The sequence below is a fragment of the Danio aesculapii genome, chromosome 5 (genome assembly GCF_903798145.1).
Source record: "Danio aesculapii chromosome 5, fDanAes4.1, whole genome shotgun sequence".
NCBI lineage: Eukaryota > Metazoa > Chordata > Actinopteri > Cypriniformes > Danionidae > Danio > Danio aesculapii.
The window spans coordinates 7,253,506-7,276,483 of NC_079439.1; the positions used below are offsets into that span (position 1 = coordinate 7,253,506).

The 22,978-nt window shown below is 33.3% G+C and overlaps 1 protein-coding gene across 1 annotated transcript; it reads right to left on the reverse strand.

Annotated features, from left to right (window-relative positions):
- Nucleotides 1-3,493: 3,493 nt before the first annotated feature.
- Nucleotides 3,494-22,863, reverse strand: ostf1 (osteoclast stimulating factor 1). Its single transcript, XM_056457302.1, is given in 11 exon segments — nt 3,494-3,645; nt 3,739-3,756; nt 3,759-3,836; nt 5,694-5,772; nt 5,936-5,985; nt 10,890-10,997; nt 11,080-11,133; nt 13,724-13,787; nt 13,915-13,965; nt 14,047-14,093; nt 22,665-22,863. Coding segments are annotated over 11 exon segments (642 nt in total). The 5' UTR covers nt 22,699-22,863; the 3' UTR covers nt 3,494-3,586.
- Between the last annotated feature and the right edge of the window lie 115 nt (nt 22,864-22,978).

Consider the following 22,978-nt stretch of genomic DNA (forward strand, 5'->3'; position numbering starts at 1 on the left):
CAGCCTAATTTAATTACTATCAGAAATTAAACACAGCACCACCCTGACTAAAGTTTATTGGAATAAAAAGAGCCAGCGCTCTGAGGCCATTCTGGGACGATCTCCATATTAAAGAAGGCACTTTAAAATGAAAAACAAAAAGACAGGTTTACGGAATAAATACAGTTTAGAGAGGAGCAGCAAATAGAAGTACAAAATCCATCTGAAACATGTAAAGAACAGACCATAATGCAAATACTTTTAAACAAACTGGATTGAAGAAGAAAGTTGAGACATTCAAGACAACTGCAAACTTCACATCCTCTTGAAAGTTATGTTTCTTGAGTCACACTTACAATACGGGACGTGTAGTAATGTTAATGCATTTACTAACATGAATAAACAGCGAACATACATTTATTGCAGTATTTATTCAGCTTGTTAACGTTAGTTTAACTGTTCATTGTTAGTTCCTCTTAACTCGCCAATTGTCATTTGTAAAATCTTGTGTAACATTAATTTTCGCCGGACTTCCCACATGTTCCAATGACAATGATGTAACACCCTATTCGACTCCATTATTAACAAGCCCAACTTTGGATTTTAATAACCCGTTAGTAACTGTTGAACTATGATTAATAAATGATGTGCATTTTAATAGTTCTTGTTAGTAAATACATTTAACTGTGTCTCATATGTAAAGTGTTACTGTTTCTTGCATATAAATCTGATCTATAAATGCATATAAATCTTATCCATGTACACATGCATACTAAATCTGATCTACATAATGCATGAATCTGAATTTGATCTATTACATGGATATAAAATCTGATCTACATAATGCATGAATCTAAATCTGATCTATATATGCATATAAATCTGATCTAATACACTGCATCTAAATCTGATATATATACACCTGCATCTAAATCTGATCTACATATGCATATAAATGCTGATATATAATATATATATATATATATATAATATATATATATAATATATATATAGCTATATATATACACCTGCATCTACAACTGATCTACATATGCATATAAATCTGATAATATCTTACACTTGCATATAAATCTGATCTATATACACTTGCATATAAATCTGATCTATATACACTTGCATATAAATCTGATCTATATACACGTGCATATAAATCGATCTATATACACTGCATATAAATCTGATCTATATACACATGCATATAAATCTGATGTATATACACATGCATATAATCTGATGTATATCCACATGCATATAAAGCTGATCTGTATACACAAGCATCTAAATCTGATCTATATATACAGCATATAAATCTTATCTATATACAAGCATATAAATCTGATCTATATACATGCATATAAATCTGATCTATATACACTTGCATATAAATCTGATCTGTATATACAAGCATATAAATCTTATCTATACACATGCATATAATCTGATTATATAAGCATGCATCTAAATCTGATCTATATACACATGCATCTAAATCTGATCTATATACACATGCATCTAAATATGATCTATATACACTTGCATATAAATCTGATCCATGTACACACCGCATGTAATCTGATCTATGTAAACATGTATAGAAATCTGATCCATGACCACTTGCATCTAAATCTGATCATATACACATGCATCTAAATCTGATCTCTATACACTTGCATCTACATCTGATCTATATACACATGCATATAAATCTGATCTATATACACCTGCATCTAAATCTGATCTATATACACATGCATCTAAATCTGATCTATATACATGCATATAAATCTGATCTATATACACATGCATCTAAATCTGATCTATATACACATGCATCTAAATCTGATCTATATACACATGCATCTAAATCTGATCTATGTACACATGCATATAAATCTGATCTATGTACACATGCATCTAAATCTGATCTATGTACACAAGCATATAAATCTGATCTATGTACACAAGCATAAATCTTATCTATATGCATGCATATAAATCTGATCTATGTACACAAGCATATAAATCTGATCTATGTACACATGCATCTAAATCTGATCTATGTACACAAGCATATAAATCTTATCTATATACATGCATATAAATCTGATCTATGTACACATGCATCTAAATCTGATCTTTATACACATGCATCTAAATCTGATGTATATCCACATGCATATAAATCTGATCTATATACACATGCATATAAATCTGATCTATGTGCACATGCATATAAATCTGATGTATGTGCACACGCATCTAAATCTGATCCATGTACACACGCATATAAATCTGATCCATGTACACACGCATATAAATCTGATCCATGTACACACGCATATAAATCTGATCTATGTAAACACGCATATAAATCTGATCCATGTAAACATGCATATAAATCTGATCTATGTACACTTGCATATAAATCTGATCTATATAAGCATGTATATAAATCTGATCTATGTACACTTGCATCTAAATCTGATCTATTTACACATGCATATAAATCTGATCTATATAAGCATGTATATAAATCTGATCTATGTACACTTGCATATAAATCTGATGTATGTAAACATGTATATAAATCTGATCTATGTACACAAGCATATAAATCTTTTCTATATACATGCATATAAATCTGATCTATATACACATTCATATAAATCTGATCTATGTATATGCTTCTAAATCTGATCTATATATATATATAATATATATATATATATATATATATATATATATATATATATATATATATATATATATATATATATATATATATGCATATAAATCTGATCTATAAACACATGCATATAAATCTGATCTATATATAAATATAGACACGCAAATAAATCTGATCTATATATAGTCCTATATAAATCAACATACCCTGTGAAAATCTATACCTTTACTCGCATTAAACCTTGCTTTCAAAGGATAAAGTTGTAGAAAGGCACAGGTTAGAAGCGTTTAAAAAATATGGTCACACCATAGGAACAGTGGTCCATTAGTTAATGTATTTACTAACATTAAGTATGAATAATCTAGTAAAGCATTTATTAATCATAGTTCAACATTAACTAATGCATTATTAAAAGCCAATGTTATGCTTGTTAACATTAGTGAGTGCACTCCGAGTTAACATGACCGTAAATAACATTATCTAACATTAACAAAGATGAATAAGTACCATAATAAATATATTACTAAATTCGTTTGTTTAAATACATTAAGTAACGGACCATTATTTTAATGTGTTACCAAAAACATAAACTAATGCATTATTAATATCCAAAATTGTGCTTGTTAACATTAGTGAACAAAGACTAGAAAATTGATTTGGAATGTGATGAAGGCTGGATGACTGAAATCTAAAGTTATATTAAATCTATAAAATTATATTAAAGGTGTATGATGATTTTCTATAGGCACTGTATAGAGTAGTCAACATCTGAAGTGGATCAAAAATGTTGAATGGGCGTTATTTATAGTTTTAAATGATCCACTTCAACTGTTGACTACTGTATAGACATGTTGTGATGGTTGTGTTGGAATGATGGTCTTCATTAGTGCTGCTCTTCTCTTAGTCGGAGTCTTCATCATCGAGATACTCCTCGGCGTTACTGTGGGTGCGCAGAATGACTGGAGATGGGACAGAAGGACGGTTAAACGGGCGACTACAGGAAGTGACGTGATTGAGGTACAGTAACTGAAAGGAGACGCCTTATGACTCACCTCCTCCCAGCTTCCTCTCAGCAGAGAGGCGCACTGTGCGTTGGTGGCAATATCCAGAGCAGTCTTCTTCTCATTGTTCACCACGTCTGTCCTGGCATCTGTAAACACACGGTATGAAGTATTAATAGTAAAAATGAGAGCATTAAGCCTTGTGTGCTGTTTAAATGGACTACCCTTTCGTTATGTTGGTGTCTGTTTTTCCCCCATTGACTTCCATTATAATGACATTTTTTTCAAAGCCATGACAGCATATAGTCATGCATTCTTTGACTTTTGGTGGTTTACACTGTTGGGAGGAGGTAAATTGTGTCATATTTACTGTTGATGATCAGTTGGCAGCATTAAGTCTTTAGATAGGCCTGTGCAAAAAAAAGTTTCTGGTATTTATATGAAGTAAAACAAGATTATAGTGCGTGTGCAGAAATACACTTACTATGTTCTTAGAGCTGAGCTGCTTATTTTGATTTTCTCAGACATCAAGATAAGTGTGCAGAAGTCTCTCACACAAACACACAATACTCAATATAAAAGGTATACACTAAGCTTTTTTGCACTGTAACTGATGATCAACAGTAAAAATTACAAATTTGACCTCTTTCCAACAGGGAGAAACCAGCAACAATCAAGAATGAATAAATAAAAAAGTGATTATAATGGAAGTCAATGGGACAAAAACAGCCACAAACATAACAAAAGGGTAGGTAATTTGCTCAAGGTGTATTGTTGAGCTTTTGAAAAATTTTAATGTATTTTCCCAAAATATGTGTCATTATAAAAATTTTCACCGAAAATCATTCCATTTGCTAAAATACAGAGGAAGTTGTGGTGAAATTAAGCCTCCAAATCACCCCAGAGTGGATGAATGAGAAACACCCCCGACAGCACACAAGGGTTGAGAATATTCATACATTATAAATGCACATTACATCTACATAATAATAATATACATAATGTAGTTACAAATGATGCAGGTGTACTTACAAAAAAATAATAAATCGGATATTTTTGTGATGTTTAACAGACATTTTTAGAGTATATCCTGTTACATTTTTCTGCTGGAGAAAATGTATTTTAGTTTGGCTGGAATAAAAGCAGCTTTAATTCATTTTTGAAAAATAATCGAGGTCAATTTTACACAAGACGTTATGAAAAAAAAATAATTCTTGATTAAATGTCAGCTCGGGTTATTTGATGACCATGATAATCCCTTAAATTTAAATTTACATAACATAAAATTACATAATACATATAGAATGCAGCATTAAGGAGTACATTTTAAATCACATTTTGCCATCCATGATATAATATTTTTAGCCATCCATTATATTGTTTTTGTTATTTTATGGTAAAAGTTAAAAATGTAATTATTCTTATTAGTTTCATATAAAATTAAAGCATCAAATTTGTGTTAAATCACATGGGGTTATTTTTTATTACATTTTAATTGTATTAAATAAAGACGCAAGTTTAATTAACAAAAAAATTCAGTATGAGTATTTGAATTGCTAAAAAAAACAACAACTATATTTGTATTTGTTCTGCTTGTTACATCAGGTTACATAATTTTAATACATTTTTCTTTTTTCATTTGCTAAAGTTAAACTCAATATCTCTTTTGGTGTAATTAAACACCACTGAAGACTTAGCATTATTAAAATTAAGATTACTTGCTTACAGTATTAATTTACATTGATACTAGTTAAATATTTAAGAGAAGAGTGAATATTGCAAATGCTTTAGGAAACTCTGTGTTGTATGCATTATTGAAATGCTCAATATTTTAATTAATTTACTTCATACGGTTATTACACCACAATTAAAGTAAGCCAACTTGTAGGTTTAAGATAAAAATGCAGTTGTTTAGGACATTTCACCCCAGTCTAGTTTCACATAATGTACATAAAACTTTTAATAAAAAATAAAAATCTATTTAAAATAATGAATAATGCACTCACTTTTATTGAGCAACATCTCAACTATATCTGAATAACCCTTCCAGGCAGCTGCATGTAGAGGCGTATCTCCCAATTTATTCTGTTGTGGAAAATAAATACATCAAGTCATATATAACGTACATTCAGCATTGCCTCTGTGGTCACTTTTGCGCTGATCTCATTGTGCACATTAACAACTGGAAATAACCACAAAAACAAAAACAGAAATTTATCAAAAACAGTTTAATCCACATCACACTGACCTGCTGATTGAGCTCACAGTTCGGCTGACTCAGCAAAATCTCCACCACATCTAAGAAAACACACAGTAGTTTAAACATTTCATTGCTTTTTATCTTCATGTTAATTTGTTTGTCCATGTTTCTTCATGCCATTATTGGCCAGTACATCCTTAAAGCCAAAGACTACAGAATACACAAGATATTCCACCCATATAGTTTTGATTAGGATAAAATGCAATGCTTGATAGGGCCACTCTAGAGAATGAAGCCACGCCTTCTAGTAAAGGAGCCAATCACTGATCGCTATAAAACTGATTTTTCTCCAGACGTGTTTTTATGACAGTTTCTGCAGCTTCATGGACAAATATACCAGGATGAGGAGAGGAAAAAAGAGCTGAATTTCAATGCAAGGCAGGTTTATTATTATTCATATAGCACATTTCATGCACAATGGTACTGTATATCAAAATGCTTTACAATGCTTGCCTCACAGATATGAGAAATAGATCTACATGATGCTTGAAATCTTTACACTTGTAAAACAAATGTTCTCTGGTTTTGTAATCTGTATGAAACAAACATGAGATACAGTCTTTCCTGTGTGACCGCAATTAAGGGAGTTCTTGCCTCTGCCGTTCAAATGCAAATCACATGAGGATAACGACATGAACACGCGAACACTCATAAACGTACACACAGAGGCCCGCTGTCGTTTTGGAGGAGATTGGTCATCAAAAATAAGTTAGAAATTAATTCACTATTACAGCATGACGGGATGCAGCATTATTTAGAGGATGATACTGTGTAACACGCAAGCTATTGATTTTTACAGTTGTTACATAGTTTGATAGACAGGATGACGACTGATCTCGTCCTCCAGAAACATCCAAAGGAGTTTGAGATCGTGAGTTCATTTCTTTCGAGTGGGCATTAGCTTGGTCAACCTGATAGTTTATCATAAAATTCCTCATGCTGCATGTATTAGGAGGTTTGCTGAAAGTGCAGCAAGGGGTTTGTATCTTTAATAAACTATGACAGTTTGTGTTTATTGAAAAGTAACAATGAATAAATCTAAATGAAACAGTCCCTTAAAAGTGACGCCGCGTCTTCATTTTCGGGCTCAGGCGCACTTTGGACTCACACTACAAGTATACTGCACCAAAGCCCAACTGACTCTCCGTTATACTTTTATAATGTCCATTATTGATTATTAAAACTGATATTCAGTGAAAGAGGAGAGCGCGTTCGTATTTTCAATGAAATTGAAAGGAGGCAGTGATGTTATAGGCTCCGTTTTGTTAAAAATACGCATACAGTGAAGATGATGCTCATATAAAGTAGCTACACAACGCCTTAACATTTCTGCTGTCTGTTAAGTTAATATCAAAATGAAAATGGGCAGTTGCTTATTTCATGTTTTCATTTATTGTTAAGAAAGTGAAACAACGTAGTCAGGATGATGTGAATGATGTTATAAAGTGTACTGTTCCCTTTGGAGAGTTACCCGATGTGTCCTCGGGAGTTTGTTTTTCATATCAAACTTACAAAATCTGAACTTACAAGGAGAGGATGCAAGACTGAACTGTGTCTAAGCTACTTAATATTGTGGGAAAATCAGATAGGCCCCGATCAGATAGGCGAATGTCAGCAGCCACGCCTTCGTTTTTGGATGTCTCCGTTTCCCCCATGCACACTGAGACGGAGCAGCAGGGTTTCAGAATGAAAATGGCCTCTTTAGCGTTTCCAAAATGCTCCATTTACGCCACTTGAAAACTCCGGTGTAGTGTGGACGGATGGCGTAACCGTAGCAAAACTTATGCAATTTAAAACAAAAATGTATTACTGCAAATGGGGCCTGAACAGCTTTCTTGCCCAGCCTGTGCCCAATTCGGAGCACTCACACTTGTCAAACGAACCGGGAAATGCGCCTGCGCATGGTTCGCATAGCCTAGTGTGAGTAGGCCCTGAAATTTGAGCAAAACTGCGATGGTCATGCACATCTTGTCAGGAAAGCAAGATCGAGTGGGGATCAGAAGTTTGGGCACCCCAGGTAAAAATATGTATTAATGTGCATAAAGAAGCCAAGGAAAGATGGAAAAATCTCCAAAAGGCATCAAATTACAGATTAGACATTCTTATAATATGTCAAAAAAAGTTAGATTTTAATTCCATCATTTACACTTTCAAAATAACAGAAAACAAAAAAAATGGCGTCTGCAAATGTTTGGGCACCCTGCAGAGTTAATATCTTGTACTGCCCCCTTTGGCAAGTATCACAGCTTGTAAACGCTTTTTGTAGCCAGCCAAGAGTCTTTCAATTCTTGTTTGAGGTATTTTTGCCCATTCTTCCTTAGAAAAGTCTTCCAGTTCTTTATTTCTGGGCTGTCTGTCATGCACTGCTCTTTTAAGGTCTATCCATAGATTTTCAATTATGTTGAGGTCAGGAAATTGTGTAGGCCATGGCAAAACCTTCAGTTTACACCTCTTGATGTAATCCACTGTGGATTTTGAGGTGTGTTTAGGATCATTATCAATTTGTAGAAGCCATCCTCTCTTTAACTTCAGCTTTTTCAAAGATGGCATCAAGTTACCATCCAAAATTTGCTGAAATTTTATTGAATCAATTTTTTTTTCTACTCATGAAATGTTCCCTGTGCCACTGGCTGCAATACAACCCCAAAGCACGACTGATCCACCTCCATGCTTAACAGTTGGACAGAGGTTCTTTTCATTAAATTCTGTGTCCTTTGAATGCGTTTCCAAAATGCATCAGGCTTGTCTAAATGTTCAATTGCAAAGTTCAAACGCTGATTTTTTCTGATGAGGACGTAGAAGAGGGTTTCTTCTGATGACTCTTCCACGAAGACCATATTTCTGCAAGTATCTGTTTATTGTAGAATAGTGTACCACAGTTCCTGTGTCTGCTAGATCTTTCTGGAGGGATCGTGCAGTCAAACGTGGGTTTTGACTTGCTTTCTCACAATCCGTGCTGTTCTGTCTGATATTTTTCTTGGTTTTCCAGATCTTGCTTTAACTTCAACTGTTCCTAATGACTGCCATTTCTTAATTACATTCCGAACAGTGGATATTGGCATCTGAAAACGCTTTGCTACTGTATCTTCTTATAGCCTTCTCCTGCTTACTGAGCGTCAACTATTTTCAGTTTCTGTTTTCTAGACAACTGCTTACCACCAAGAACCCATGGTGTTGGGGCAAGGTCAGATGAGTCTGGGCATTTAAAACCTTTGAGATTGACATCACCTGGTCTTTCCAGACGATGATTGAGAACAATCCATGACACTGTCAGGTCTCAGCTTGCCAAATGGGGCAGTGCATGCTATAAACTCAGCAGGGTTTAAACGAGCGCACTTCCACATTCAAGAATAAGGTCAATAGCGGTTGCTGAATAAACGGAAGATATAGGCCCAATTCCAATTCTTCCCCTCGTTTTGCGTGTTCCCGTGAAGGGGTAGGGGTGTCCCAATTATCTTTAGCTTGAAGGTGTAGGGCTAAGGGGAAGATAGCCCTGCGAACTGAGATTTTTCAGGACCACACTCGAAACCAAGGGGTAAGAAAATTTCCCAGAATCCACCAGCCACAACGGCAGGATAGCTGCACCCGGAAGTCAGGAGATCAACAAATTTGTATTTTTTTGTCATTATTACGAATTTTTACAACAAACAAGCACGTTTTAATATATTCATAACCGCGTTCATGTTTAACAATCATGCTTTAAAAAAAATGCTAAAATAAAAACTGCTAAATTTGGCTATCTATAATCCCTAATAATAACTCCTGTACAGCAGACCCACAACATTCTGACACTTGATGACACTGGAATACCCTGGCAGAAAGTCTAGTGGCTGGAATGAGCTTTTTACAGTGTCTGCTATAATGTTAATGTTGTTTGGTGTGTTTGGTGTGTTTACATACATGTAGATGAATATGGCCACTGTGTGTATTTGCGCAGTATAATTACGATCTTATTGCCACATTAGATCGTTATGATAACATGATTTATCCCTCCAGTGATTTCCTGAAGATAAATACCAAAAAATAACACCAGTAGAATAACTACAGCAGTCGCGATCATCTGATCTCATATGAAGCAAGAGATTGCGATGACATATAATGATGTCTGCAGGTGCTGTAGTGCTGTCCCATTTCTAAGAGGTAAATTTGGAAGCCCTTCCCTTTCTAACTCTGTTTTAAGGGCCAAGGGGAAGAGGTTCAAAAATATAATTGGGTCTTAGTGTCTTTTATTGAATCAGTGTGACTAATAAACATGAAGCGGCGCAAACAGCTGTTATTATCAACTGATTAAATTAATTTTAAAACTAGTTCTTCAGTGAACTATGGCCCTGTATAGTAAATGCTTCATCTGTACACACATGCTGGAATAGAAGCTTTAATAGCTTCATTAGCTCCAGCTTTAGTGACAAAATGCACATGAAAATTGACTTTTTGATTAATCGCCAAGTGGGGCAGCATGGTGGCTCAGTGGTTAGCACTGTTGCCTCACAGCAAGAAGGTAGCTGGTTCGAGTTTCGGCTTTGTCAGTTGGCATTTCTGTGTGGAGTTTGCTTTTGTTGGTGTGTGTTTCCTTTAGGTAAATTGAAAATCTAAATCTAATCTAAACTAAATTGGCCGTTGTGTTTCCCAGTACTGGGTTGTAGCTGGAAGGGCATCTGCTGTGTAAAACATAAACTGGATAAGTTGGTGGTTAATTCCGCTGTAGGGACCCCTGATGAACAAAGGGACTAAGCTGAAGGAAAATTAATGTATGAATGACCGCCAAGCCCCATGCCTGAGAAGCATTTAAAAGATGGCCACCGAGCAAAATTACTTGCCTTAAAGGGACCATGTTGAACTTGAATTCCTATAGACGTATTTGTACACTACTGCTGTGCCTCAGTTATTAGGATTTGAATATAGTCAAAGCATGTACTTCAGCCACATTCTGTTTCTTTTTTACCTTTATGTCCTCCATGGCAAGCCCAGTAGAGAGAGGTGTTCCCTGCTTTATCCAGTCCGTTGATGCCAACTTTATTATCCAAGCACTCTCTGAGCCAGCTCAGATTTCCTGCATTCACACACACAACAGACGATTATTTCACCACTTTACAAACAAACAAAATGCTAGCTGGGTCTGTATGGCTGTGTACCTCGTTTGGCTGCTTCATGCATGGGGTTGTCTATGGACTCTGCCTGTTCAGCCACTGAGAAAAGATCAAGATGAAAATGAAAAAATGTATACAACGTATCACCGCAATACCTTCAGACCACTATTTTTACTAGTTTTATTAGGTCACTTAAAATTATAGCAAAATAGACGTGTATATAGTTCCTAAATCATGGAGAGTTGAAGTCAGAAGTATTTTTTTTTTTTAAACTTTTTATTTAAGTTTTTTTTTTTATTTTTATTTTTTTTACAGAACATCCCCTTCCCCAACAATTTAACCCCTTACACATGAGGTAATACATAAAATAAATAAATAAAAAACAATAATGAAATTATAATAAAAAAATAAAATAATAAATAAAAAATTTTAATAGTAAAAAAAATAAATAAATAAAAATAAAGAATAAATAAATAAATAAAAGGTATTGCCATCATAATTACTTTACGGGGGATACACTTGTACATCAAGTTACATTGTGTTGCATTGTAGTTGCATCAAATTACGGCGACAGTAGGTTAAGCAACTTCTAAATATGTCATAATACTTTTCCACCTCTTCAGAAAAATATCAGTCTTCATTTGTAGACATGCAGTCATATTTTCCATTATATAGACCTGTTTAAGTCTCTGAATCCACGGAGTCACCTTTGGAGAACTTTCTTCCAACCAGTGTACTGTTATCATTTTTTTTGCAACCAGTAATAATATCCTTAGGATAAATCTTGTGTCTTCATTAAACATTTCTTTGGACAGTGCGCCCAGTAAGCACATAACTGGATCGAGAGGTATTTCTATATCTAGTATCTTATCTATTTCTTTTTTACACATTTTTCCAAAATTCTTGAAGTCAGAAGTATTAACCCACAATTTTTGTTTAAGAGATTTTTTCAGCACATTTCTAAACATAATAGTTTTAATAACTCTCATTTCTAATAACTAAAATAAATTTTTATCGTTGCCATGATGACAGTACATCATATTTTACTAGATATTTTTCAAGATACTAGTATTCAGCTTACAGTGATATGTAGGCAATCAACAAAAATATAGCTTAAGCAGGCTAATAAAATTATTAAAATGGTTTTAAAAATATATATTTCTTTTATTCTAGCTGAAATAAAACAAATAAGACTTTCTCCAGAAGAAAAAGTACTATAGGAAATACTGTGAAAAATTCCTTGCTCTGTTAAACATCAATTGGGAAATATTTTAAAAAGAAAGGAGTGCAAATAATTTTAACTTCAACTGTATTTTGCAGATGTAGTAGTTATTAATTCAAAAAAAAAATAAAAAAAAATATATATATATTATTATTTTCTCTAATAAAACATTAATGACATCATAAAACACTGTAAAAGTTTTGCACATATGCTTATTTAATCTAAAAGTTTGCCCAAAACTGAAAAAGTGCTGTAAATTTACTCACAACCAATTGATCCAAGATGATTTTTTTTCCTTAGTTCACTTTGGAATAGTTCAACAAAAAATAAAAATGTACTCATCCTTAAGTTATACCAAAGCTTTAATGCACGGAATAACATATGCTGTTATTTTATTTATTTGTGTAGGCAATTTTTTAATTTCTTTTTTGCTTGTGTACCAAGTTAGCATATTGTGATTGGGAAAAAAATTTTTTTGTTTCCGTTTTATTTTTTCATTCTTTGTTCTATGCGCTTATTTATTTAATCAGTTCAAGGGCATTTCATACTGTGCTTATTTACTTATTTATTGTGCTTTAAACTGTTTGTTAACAGTGATTATTTGTTAATAGTTTGATGCGTGATTGAGTATATGTGCTGCTAGCTGTGGGAGCTTTAAATTAGCCCACTTCATCTTATTTTAAAAAATCATGTTTGAAGCCTGTTTTTCTGGATGTTAACTTGTAAATGTTATGAATGGATATTTAGTCTGAGTATTTGTGTATATTTTTCACAAGATCTGAGAGAGCAGAATATGCAAGTTGCAGGAAAGTGATCCCTCTACCATGTTTAATAGCTCGATGATAGTTTAACAAACTCTACATTTAGCTTTTCAGCTGTATACCATTTAAAACTCCCAGTATTTGAAGTGGTATGCACTTAAATCATTGCGTTGCTCTCTATTTGCGTGCAACTACCTTTGAAATGAACTTGTGCAAGCAAAAGGTATGATGCATTATGTATCAGAGCTACAGCAAGAGTTTGTCAGTGGTGGTTCTTCTACTGTAAAAGTGCATGGACTGAAATTGTAGCATTTTAGTCCAATAAATGTCTGATTTTAGCACACACTGTATGTGGTTTTGTTTACAATTTCTGGTTCATTCTGGGCAGTATGAAAGCGAACCGCACCAAATAACAAAAAATTAACTAATTCAAAATTTGGTCCGGACAAAAGCAAGTGAACTAAAACTTTCTTGGTGTGAATAGACCCTAAATTAACTTTAAGTTTTAATTTCTGGTGAATTATCTCCTTACATTTCATTTTCATTATTTAAAGGATTGATGGTTAGCAGGATCTACAGTAATCAACATTTGAAGTGGATCAAAAGTGTCCTAAATCAAGAATTAGTGTTAAATAGTTTTAGGACAACTTTGATTAAAGGTTTTGATCCACTTTAAATGTTGACTACTGTAGTTTGCTTTCCTTACCGTAATTGCTGGGAATAAGACCAGTCCTTCCCCTGCATGTCCCTTTCCACCAGTTACTGTCACTCTAAACAAAATAAACCCAGCGGTCAATACAAATTCACAAACACTGCTGAAAATTATGATGAATATAATGTTGTTTATCTCTATCATGAGAAGAGGAAGTATCAATACTTCAGAGATCATAAACTTACCGTATCTGAGATGTACAGAATATCACCTTCCTCAAAGTACAGTTCATCTGGCTGAAAAGAGGAAAACAATCACAATTCAGACAAGCTGAAACAAACAACGCTCAATCAAGCAGAAAAAAAGGTGAAACTCACCGTCCTTGGGTCAAAGGTGAATAAAGCCCGGTACACCTTGACCTGACCTGTTTAAAACGCATATAAATAATAGATCATGATTATTGAAGAAATTAATTCACATTTCAGGTCCTGTGATACTGTTTTGGTCATAATAGGTAAAATGTCCACCTGGGATAGTTCACCTCAAAAATAAATGCATTTAGAAAATGCTGGAGAAATAAGCAACTCCATATTAGGAAAAACAGTGCTCAAAATAAATGAGTACACCCCATTAGGGAAGCAACGATTAACCACACTTTAAATCATTCATTCATTTATTTTCTTTTCGGCTTAGTCCCTTTATTATTCTGGGGTTGCCCCAGAAAAATAAACCGCCAACTTATCCAGCACATGTTTTACACAGCGAATGCCCTTCCAGCTACAACCCATCACTGGGAAACACCTATAAACGCTCATTCACAATCCTACATTACGGGCAATTTAGCTCACCCAATTCACCTATAGTGCATGTCTTTGGACTGTGAGGGAAACCGGAGCACCCGGAGGAAACCCACGTGAGGACGAGGAAACCATGCAAACTCCACACAGAAACCAGCCAACTGACCCAGCCGACGCTCTAACCAGTAACCTTGCTGTGAGATGACAGCGCTACCCACTGCGCCACCCCCACGCTTTATTTCGTCACGGTTAATTAATCGTAAAGGCTTCTCAACACCGCATTTCTGCACAGAACAAAACTGCAGCAATTAAAAGTTATGCCAACTGTACAGTCACAAACTGGATTAAAGGCTGATTTTAATTATGGCTGAGGCTATTAACTAAGGGCCGTTCACATATCCAGTCTTTTGTGCGCGCCAGTTCAATATAACCAATGGAGGCACGTGGCTTACGTGCATATTGGCAGCGCTGTGCACGACACGCTTCATATTTTTTATGGAATATACACATTTGTACTCCAAAGAGAAAAAAAATACAAAAAGAAAATACCAAACATTTGTGTAATATAGTTGATCAAAAGTGCCTTTCAGACAGGTTCAGCAGCCTTTCACTACATTTCTTCTGTTTAAAAGGGAAATACTTAGCTAATATGTAGCTTAGATTTACATTAGACAGATACTATTTTTTATTTAATCTCATTAAGTTATTTTTTAATTTATTCACTGTTCTGTCATTTATTTTCAGTGTAAAATCATTACTTATGTTTAAATGCCACAAACTTTTTTCACTTATTTTGTTAAGTTCAATAATTGATTCAATAATTAAATTTATTGAGACTGTTGTTTGTTTATTTCTAATATTATTTTTTGCTGTATTAATTGGTTACTGAGCAGCAATAAATAACAATAAAATTTTCTAAACTAGTAGCGTTTTCAAATTAATGAATGCATATTAGGCTTGGGCGGGAATACGGTAATATGGTATACCGCGGGATCTAAAAATAGCAACGGTGTCAGTTTCAATAACGGTATACCATCATAAAAAACAATGCCCTTATATAGGACAAGTATTAAATATTAAATATTATTTATTTAATGCCTAAAAATGCGTATGCGTGATTGTCATCACGGGACAGTGTGGAGAAGAGAGAGAGAGGTGAGGTAAGATGGCAAGTCTGCACCAAATGACCTGGTCTCGAAAAAGAACACAACCTCTGTAGTTTGGCAGAATTTCCGGTTTCGACGAACGAGAAGGGAGACGTGGTAAAGCCAACAACTTGGTGATGCTGTCTGAGCCTTACATCATAATTTTTTCATTATGCACAGTAATACCAGATGCCGAGGTAAATTAGGGAGGAGGTTTGATGGTATCAAAATTTGGATACCGCCCAAATGCATAATAATCGTGATAACTGTGACTATTTCTCAGACTGTAATCGTACAACCAAAATCTACAATCATTGCATTAAACCACATAAACCCTAAACCACATATTGAAAATGAATATTTTGATCAATTTTTCAGTTAATATAGGTCACATTTTTTTGGTGCATTTGAACAAAAAAAATTTATTACACGGATGTATTTATTAACATAATATTTTCATCCCCAAACATCTTAAAATATAGAAAAATTATATTTTAAATGCATGCTAAATATTGGGAAAAAATACAAACTTTACAATTTCAACAAAATTTTCTGTTTCTCCTGAATTTTGCTCTTTTCCTTTAATTTAATATTTTTCCCTAATATTTTTTCCTTTTTCCCTAACATATACATTTGAGTGTACTGATTTTGGACCATTATAATAAGTTATTTTGTTAGATTAGCTCCATATTTTGGTTCAGTAAAGTCTAATCTAATGTATATGCACAAATATAACATTTATAAAGCTTCTTTTAGAAAATATGAACTTAAATGAGAGATTTGTGAGGGGTGTACTTTTATATGTTGAGCACTGTACAATGGAATGCTATGTATGCTATGTTTGCATTTTGGATATGCGCATAAAAAAAGTGTTGATGGAAACGCCAAGATGCACATCAACAAAAAACAGAGTAGGATAAATTATTCAATAAGAAAAGATGCACATAAACTACAAAAGAAAAAAAACACTTTTACCATACCAATTCCAGTATGCGCATAAAAAAATTCATGAGATTTTGTTATAAGGTGAGATTTTATTTTATCATGTGATGATAAAAATGTGTGCAAATGAACAAACCAGCTGGCTGAGCACAAGGTAAAACATCTGAAATGTTGTTTTGGTCATTCTAAAAGGCCTTACCGTTTAAGTATTAGTGTTTTTATATTATTGATAACCTCCAGTCAAGAGCATCTGTGCTCCGCATCTTACTCCTCTAAACGCCATGTTCATTGCATGTCGGCACTGCCTTCTGAGGCACAAGTAATTTATTAAATTAGAAATATATTATTGCAGGAATATTAAATTGAGGAATTTTAAATTGCAAATTTGGATGGAAACAACTAATGGCTACCAATTTTCAACATTCTTCAAAATATCTTCTTTTGCATTTAACAGAAAACACAAAGAAAATGAAAACAAGTAAATGATGACAGAATTTTCATATCTGCGTGAAATACCCTTCAAGCCCTTATCTATCAGTCCATCCATATGCAAAACATCCTCGTACTGCATGTCTACTGCCAAATATTATCACAGAGCTAAATACAAGGCAAACCACATGACCCAGAAATGTGCGCAAGCCTCATAGCTGGAGAAACCCAAACCCTGAGGCCAAAACTTATAAATAAACAAGCCATTATATGTGTAACAACAAAGGGCATTTCCTGCCTGTTATTATAGGTATTTCCATGCTGGATCCAACCAACTCCTCCCAAACTTCCTACAGATCACCTCTGAAATGGAAATATTATGGCTTTGTTCACTTCTACACATGGATATGTTAATTTTGGCAAACATCAAATTTGCATGCTGGGCATTTGAAATCCTCATATAGACCTGTCATAATAATCAATATATGGAATTATCACAACACATGGACCTGACCTCAATCATTTTTGGTGATGCAATATACAGATGAATTCAGAATTATTAGCCCCCCTTTGAATTTGTTTTCTTTTTTAATATATTTCCCAAATGATGCTTAACAGAGTAAGGAAATGTTCACAGTATGTCTGATAATATTTTTTCTTCTGGAGAAAGTCTTATTTGTTTTATTTCGGCAAGAATAAAAGCAGTTTTTAAATTTTTTATGAACCATTTTAAGGTCAAAATTATTAGCCACTTTAAGCTAATTTTTTTCTCGATAGTCTACAGAACAAACCATCATTATACAATAACCTGCCTAATTACTCTAACCTGCCTAGTTAACCTAATTAACCTACTTAAGCCTTTAAATGTCACTTTAAGATGTATAGAAGTGTCTTGAATAATATCTAGTCAAATATTATTTACTGTCATCATGGCAAAGATAAAATAAATCAGTTATTAGAAATTAGTTATTAAAACTATTATGTTTAGAAATGTTTGCTCTACATAAAAATCTGCTCTACGTTAAACAGAAATTGGGGAAAAAAATAAACGTGGGCTAATAATTCTGGGGGGCTAATAATTCTGAATTCAACTGTATATCGCCCATACATAAAAAAACAATTCTAGCGCCATTTTTAGCTGATTGTGAAACATCTCTATCTCTATTGGAGGTGTCAGAGTCAGTACGGTTAAAAACACTATAGTTTAGGCATGGGCCGGTATAAGATTCTGACGGTATGATAACCTTGTATAAAAATATCACTGTTTCACGGTATTGTGACTACTGCTCTAAAATATATTCTTTTTAAATGTCTGGGTTAAATACGAAAACTTTTTCCCTTTTGAACACAATAGATGTTATTTTGAGAATCATTTAAAAGCATTTTGGAAAAGTAAACATGTCAGGCTAAATGAATTATTGATTTTTATAATTTTTTATTATAATTTAATTTTAATTTAATTTATTATTCTGCCTTTTTCATTTATTTCAAAAACAGATTTTTTTTAACAATTTAAAACGGCATCTTTGGATATCTTTTCTGCTAAAGATACTGTTGTCCTAAATAAAAACGTAAATCGTACACATACTTTAGGAACAGTATAGCAGAAAATTGACGGTTTTAAAACCTTGACTTTTCCAAACCGCAGTATACCTTGAAAACGGTTATCGTCTCATCCATACAATAGTATTTACTATAAATTACTATAGTATATTTTCATGTATAGTACATTTTCAGCAGATATCGCAGCCTCTGTTACTTTTTACCCTGCACTTCTGTGTTAACATTTATTATTATTTATTTAGGATATGCGTTTTTCATATTCTGATTCTAATGTCTCATAATTAAACTGTTAAAATGACTATAACTATAATGACTAGAATTAAGAATAAAATATGATGTGCTCTTTGGAAGACTGTACTTGCTTTATGATTAGGGATGTCCAGATTCGATCATGTGATCGGAAATCGGGCCCGATCATCGATCGGAATTTGACGTTACCTTCCAATCAGGACTCGAATAAATAAATAAATAAATAAATAAAAAAAAAAAAAAAAAAAAAAAAAAATATATATATATATATATATATATATATATATATATATATATATATATATATATAAAAATATATTATATTAATATATTATATATATATTTTAAAAAAATCAGGCGATTAAAAAAAAGTATCGCCATTAATCTATTCTCAAAGTTGAGTTGGGAGCTGGGTCTATTCTACGCAAGCTATGATGACTTTCACCTTGATATTTTAACACGGATGTATACCTGGCCGAATTGCACTGTAGGTGGAGAGAATGAGTCTTCGAACTTGTGTGTATTCCTACTGTGAAATTACCACATCAAACGTGACGTGCTAACATGGATGCAGTTCACTAGAGTGAATCTGATTAATGTTAGCTCCACATCTAACTATCAGGCAACTGTAGAGTTCATGCATTCGAGTAAAACATACAAATAAAATGGAGCGGGTGCTTTTTAAAATGAATGACGGTGAATTAAAGTCAAACCGGTGAGCCGGCTGACAAAAAAAAAGTGCCCTTCTGAATCAAATCAGCAGATGCCCTTCTGGATCTTTCACTTACTTCGAAGACACTACTGACTACGCTTACATGGACATCAGTAATCTAGTTATTTGCCTTAATAGACAATAATATAATTAAGGTGTTTACGTGAAGTGCTTTCATGTAAGAGTTTCCTGTAATTATGGGTGACTTTAACTGCAGTTCGGCAGGATTAAGGTCATTAAAAAAAAATAATAAATTCGCTATATATATATATATATATATATATATATATATATATATATATATATATATATATATATATATATATATATATATATATATATATATATATATATATATATATATATATATACATAAACATACATACATACATACACACACACACTCACGCACACACACACACACACACACACACACAATAATGCTTATTCCAAAATATTTCCCTTTACTATAAATTACTATATCATTTTAAATGTGTAACACTGGTTTTATTGGATTTTTCTGTTTTAGCTGTTATATACTATAATTTGTTCCTGTTTAGTACAGCATATTATTTGCAGTAAATAACTGAACTGAACAATTCTGCCTCATATGATTCATTGACAGTTTTATTGATCTCTAATATATGGTTGATTTGGATTTAAGTTGCTTCGATTTAAAAATGAAAATTGTAAAAAATAGCTTAGATGTAGCTAATCTACTTTTGGCATGTAGCTTTTAGCTTAGCTTGCTGCATTTCCCAGGGCGTAGCTTTTAGTGTAGTTGAGCTACATTTTAAGTAGAGTAGCTAATAGCTTAGCTCACTACATTTTTCAAGTAGCTTGCCCAACACTGGCTGCAGCTATCCATTATTTTAATTATCGATTAATCTACCACTGTAATCTATATATATATATATATATATATATATATATATATATATATATATATATATATATATATATATATATATATATATATATATATATATATACGTATATACACACACTGCAATAATCGTTATCGCATTCAACTCAATTTGCAGCTACTGCACTATATTCTGAATTTAAACAATGCAATATTTTTTTCACCAGGTATTACATTAATAATAATAATAATAATAATTACAGGATAAACAAAATAAAAACAAGCTGCACATTGCTTAATTAAAATTAATGTAATGAGCAAATCAAATAAATGTTTTACAGATAGGAATGTGTTAATTTTTTTTATTTACTTATATATTTATTTATTTATTTATTTATTTAAACAAAGCATTGTTATTATAGGGGTGGCATGGTGGCTATAAAAAAAAAAAAAAAAAAAAAAAAAAATATATATATATATATATATATATATATATATATATATATATATATATATATATATATATATATATATATATATATATATATATATATATATATATATATATATACACATACATACATACATACATACATACATACATACTGGGTGCATAGGGCGGAGTGGGTAGCACAATTGCCTCACAGCAAGAAGTTCGCTGATTTGAGTCCCGGCTGGGTCAGTTGGCATTTCTGTGTGGAGTTTGCATGTTCTCCTCGTGTCTGCGTGGTTTCCCCCACAGTCCAAACATATGCGCTTTAGGTGAATTGAATAAACTAAATTGGCCGTAACGTATGAGTGTGTGTGTATGGGTGTTTCCCAGTACTGGGTTGCAGCTGGAAAGGCATCCGCTCCATAAAACATATGCTGCAATAGATGCCGGTTCATTCCGCTGTGGCGACCACTGAAATAGAGACTAAGCCGAAGGAAAATAAATGAAGGAATTGAATAATTACTATAAATTTAACTGATTATTTTTTATAATTGATTAAATCAATTAATTTGATTACAAGTTTCAGCTCTAGCCCTATATTTAAAGAAATATTAGTATTATTATTAAAAAGTTGTGCATGCATTTAGACCATTGAAACAACTTTGCATAAACAAATGGACCACTTTATTATTACATCCAAAGGCAAAAATAAAACGTTTTTGGATGTTTAAAATTGACGTATGTGTACTTTATCCATTTGTTTAGCTCTCTGACTGCGCACAACATCAGTACAAATCATTAGTATAAATTTGAAGTGCATCTTGCTTTAGTTGAGGTCTAAAGATTTATTTATGATCAAGTCAAAAGCAGAAATATTTAAAAATGGTTGAGCCGGTAGTCAATGGATGTTTAAAACTGAAACTAAACCTTGTATACATGTTGTAAAAAGACAATATTCGCCTATCTCTAACCACAACACCCATCTCTGCCTGCCATCAGCATACCTCAATAGGGGTAAAGTTGGTTTTACATTCTCACATTTGGACTTTCTCCTTAATATTGTATTTTCAGACAAGTATTCATTGCTAATTCTAATTAGGGAAGTCATATTAGCAGCCAAAGACTGTCAAAGTACAACGCAGTCAATTAAATAGAGCTAATGTTGTTTTGAAGTCATATTTGCATGCTATTTCTGACCGAATATTCAAAGTAGCATGGTGAACAATAATGAATGAATGTGTAAATGTATAACACCAACTTTACCTCAATCATACATCACCCGTCCAAATGGCATGATTTAATTTGCACACTAAGTATAGTGAAGTAGTCTGTTCATAAAGGGAAGTACCTGCCCACTGTTAGACAATGACTAGCTATCTACATCTTAAGTATCTAGACAACATTTTGGGGCATTATACGCACATTTCTTTGCGCATACAGTTTAGTAGGCACTTTTAACGCCGATTACAACACGTTGACTAAACGTGCAGTCTAGATAGGTTGCTTACTAGAATTTGAATTACAGCCAATTGATCATTGGGTGTTTTTTTCTCTCTCCAAACTCAATCGAGTTATCTGCAGCAGGTTGTTTCACTTTATTTGGACTATTAATGCAAAGACGTGTTGATTTTGCGTACGTTAAATGCGTAAAAGCGCGTACAAAGTTGCGCTGCGCTGCGCTGGAGAAACGCCAAACTCCACCCGCCAGAGAAAGTTCAGCAAGACAGAATAGCATGCATTCATATACATTTCAGCGTGTTTTTTAATAGCTAGCACACAGAGAACAACGCCAAACACTTTGAATACTCAATGAAACTTTAGTATGTTCGCCGAGGCTTGTCCTCAATGAGCACCTCTTACCTGGTTTAGCTGGTTTGGGGGGTGGCTTTGACATTTCAGGAACTTTCCGAGACTTTTAAAGACGCTTTCTGAGTTATTTAAGATGTCGATTTTTCGTATAAGCCGTATAAAACGGTTAAGAGTGCAAATGAAACAGTGGATCGCTGCTTTCTTCCTTTAGGCGCTGTCAATGAGGAAGCGTAAATGAACCCAATGCGGAAAAGTTAGTCTGCGCATGCGCATGTCAAATCGTCTGAAATTCTTTCCTGGCTTTTGGAACATATGCAGTATTGTAAGTAAACACAATTCACGCAAAAATGAAACTATAGTTTTGT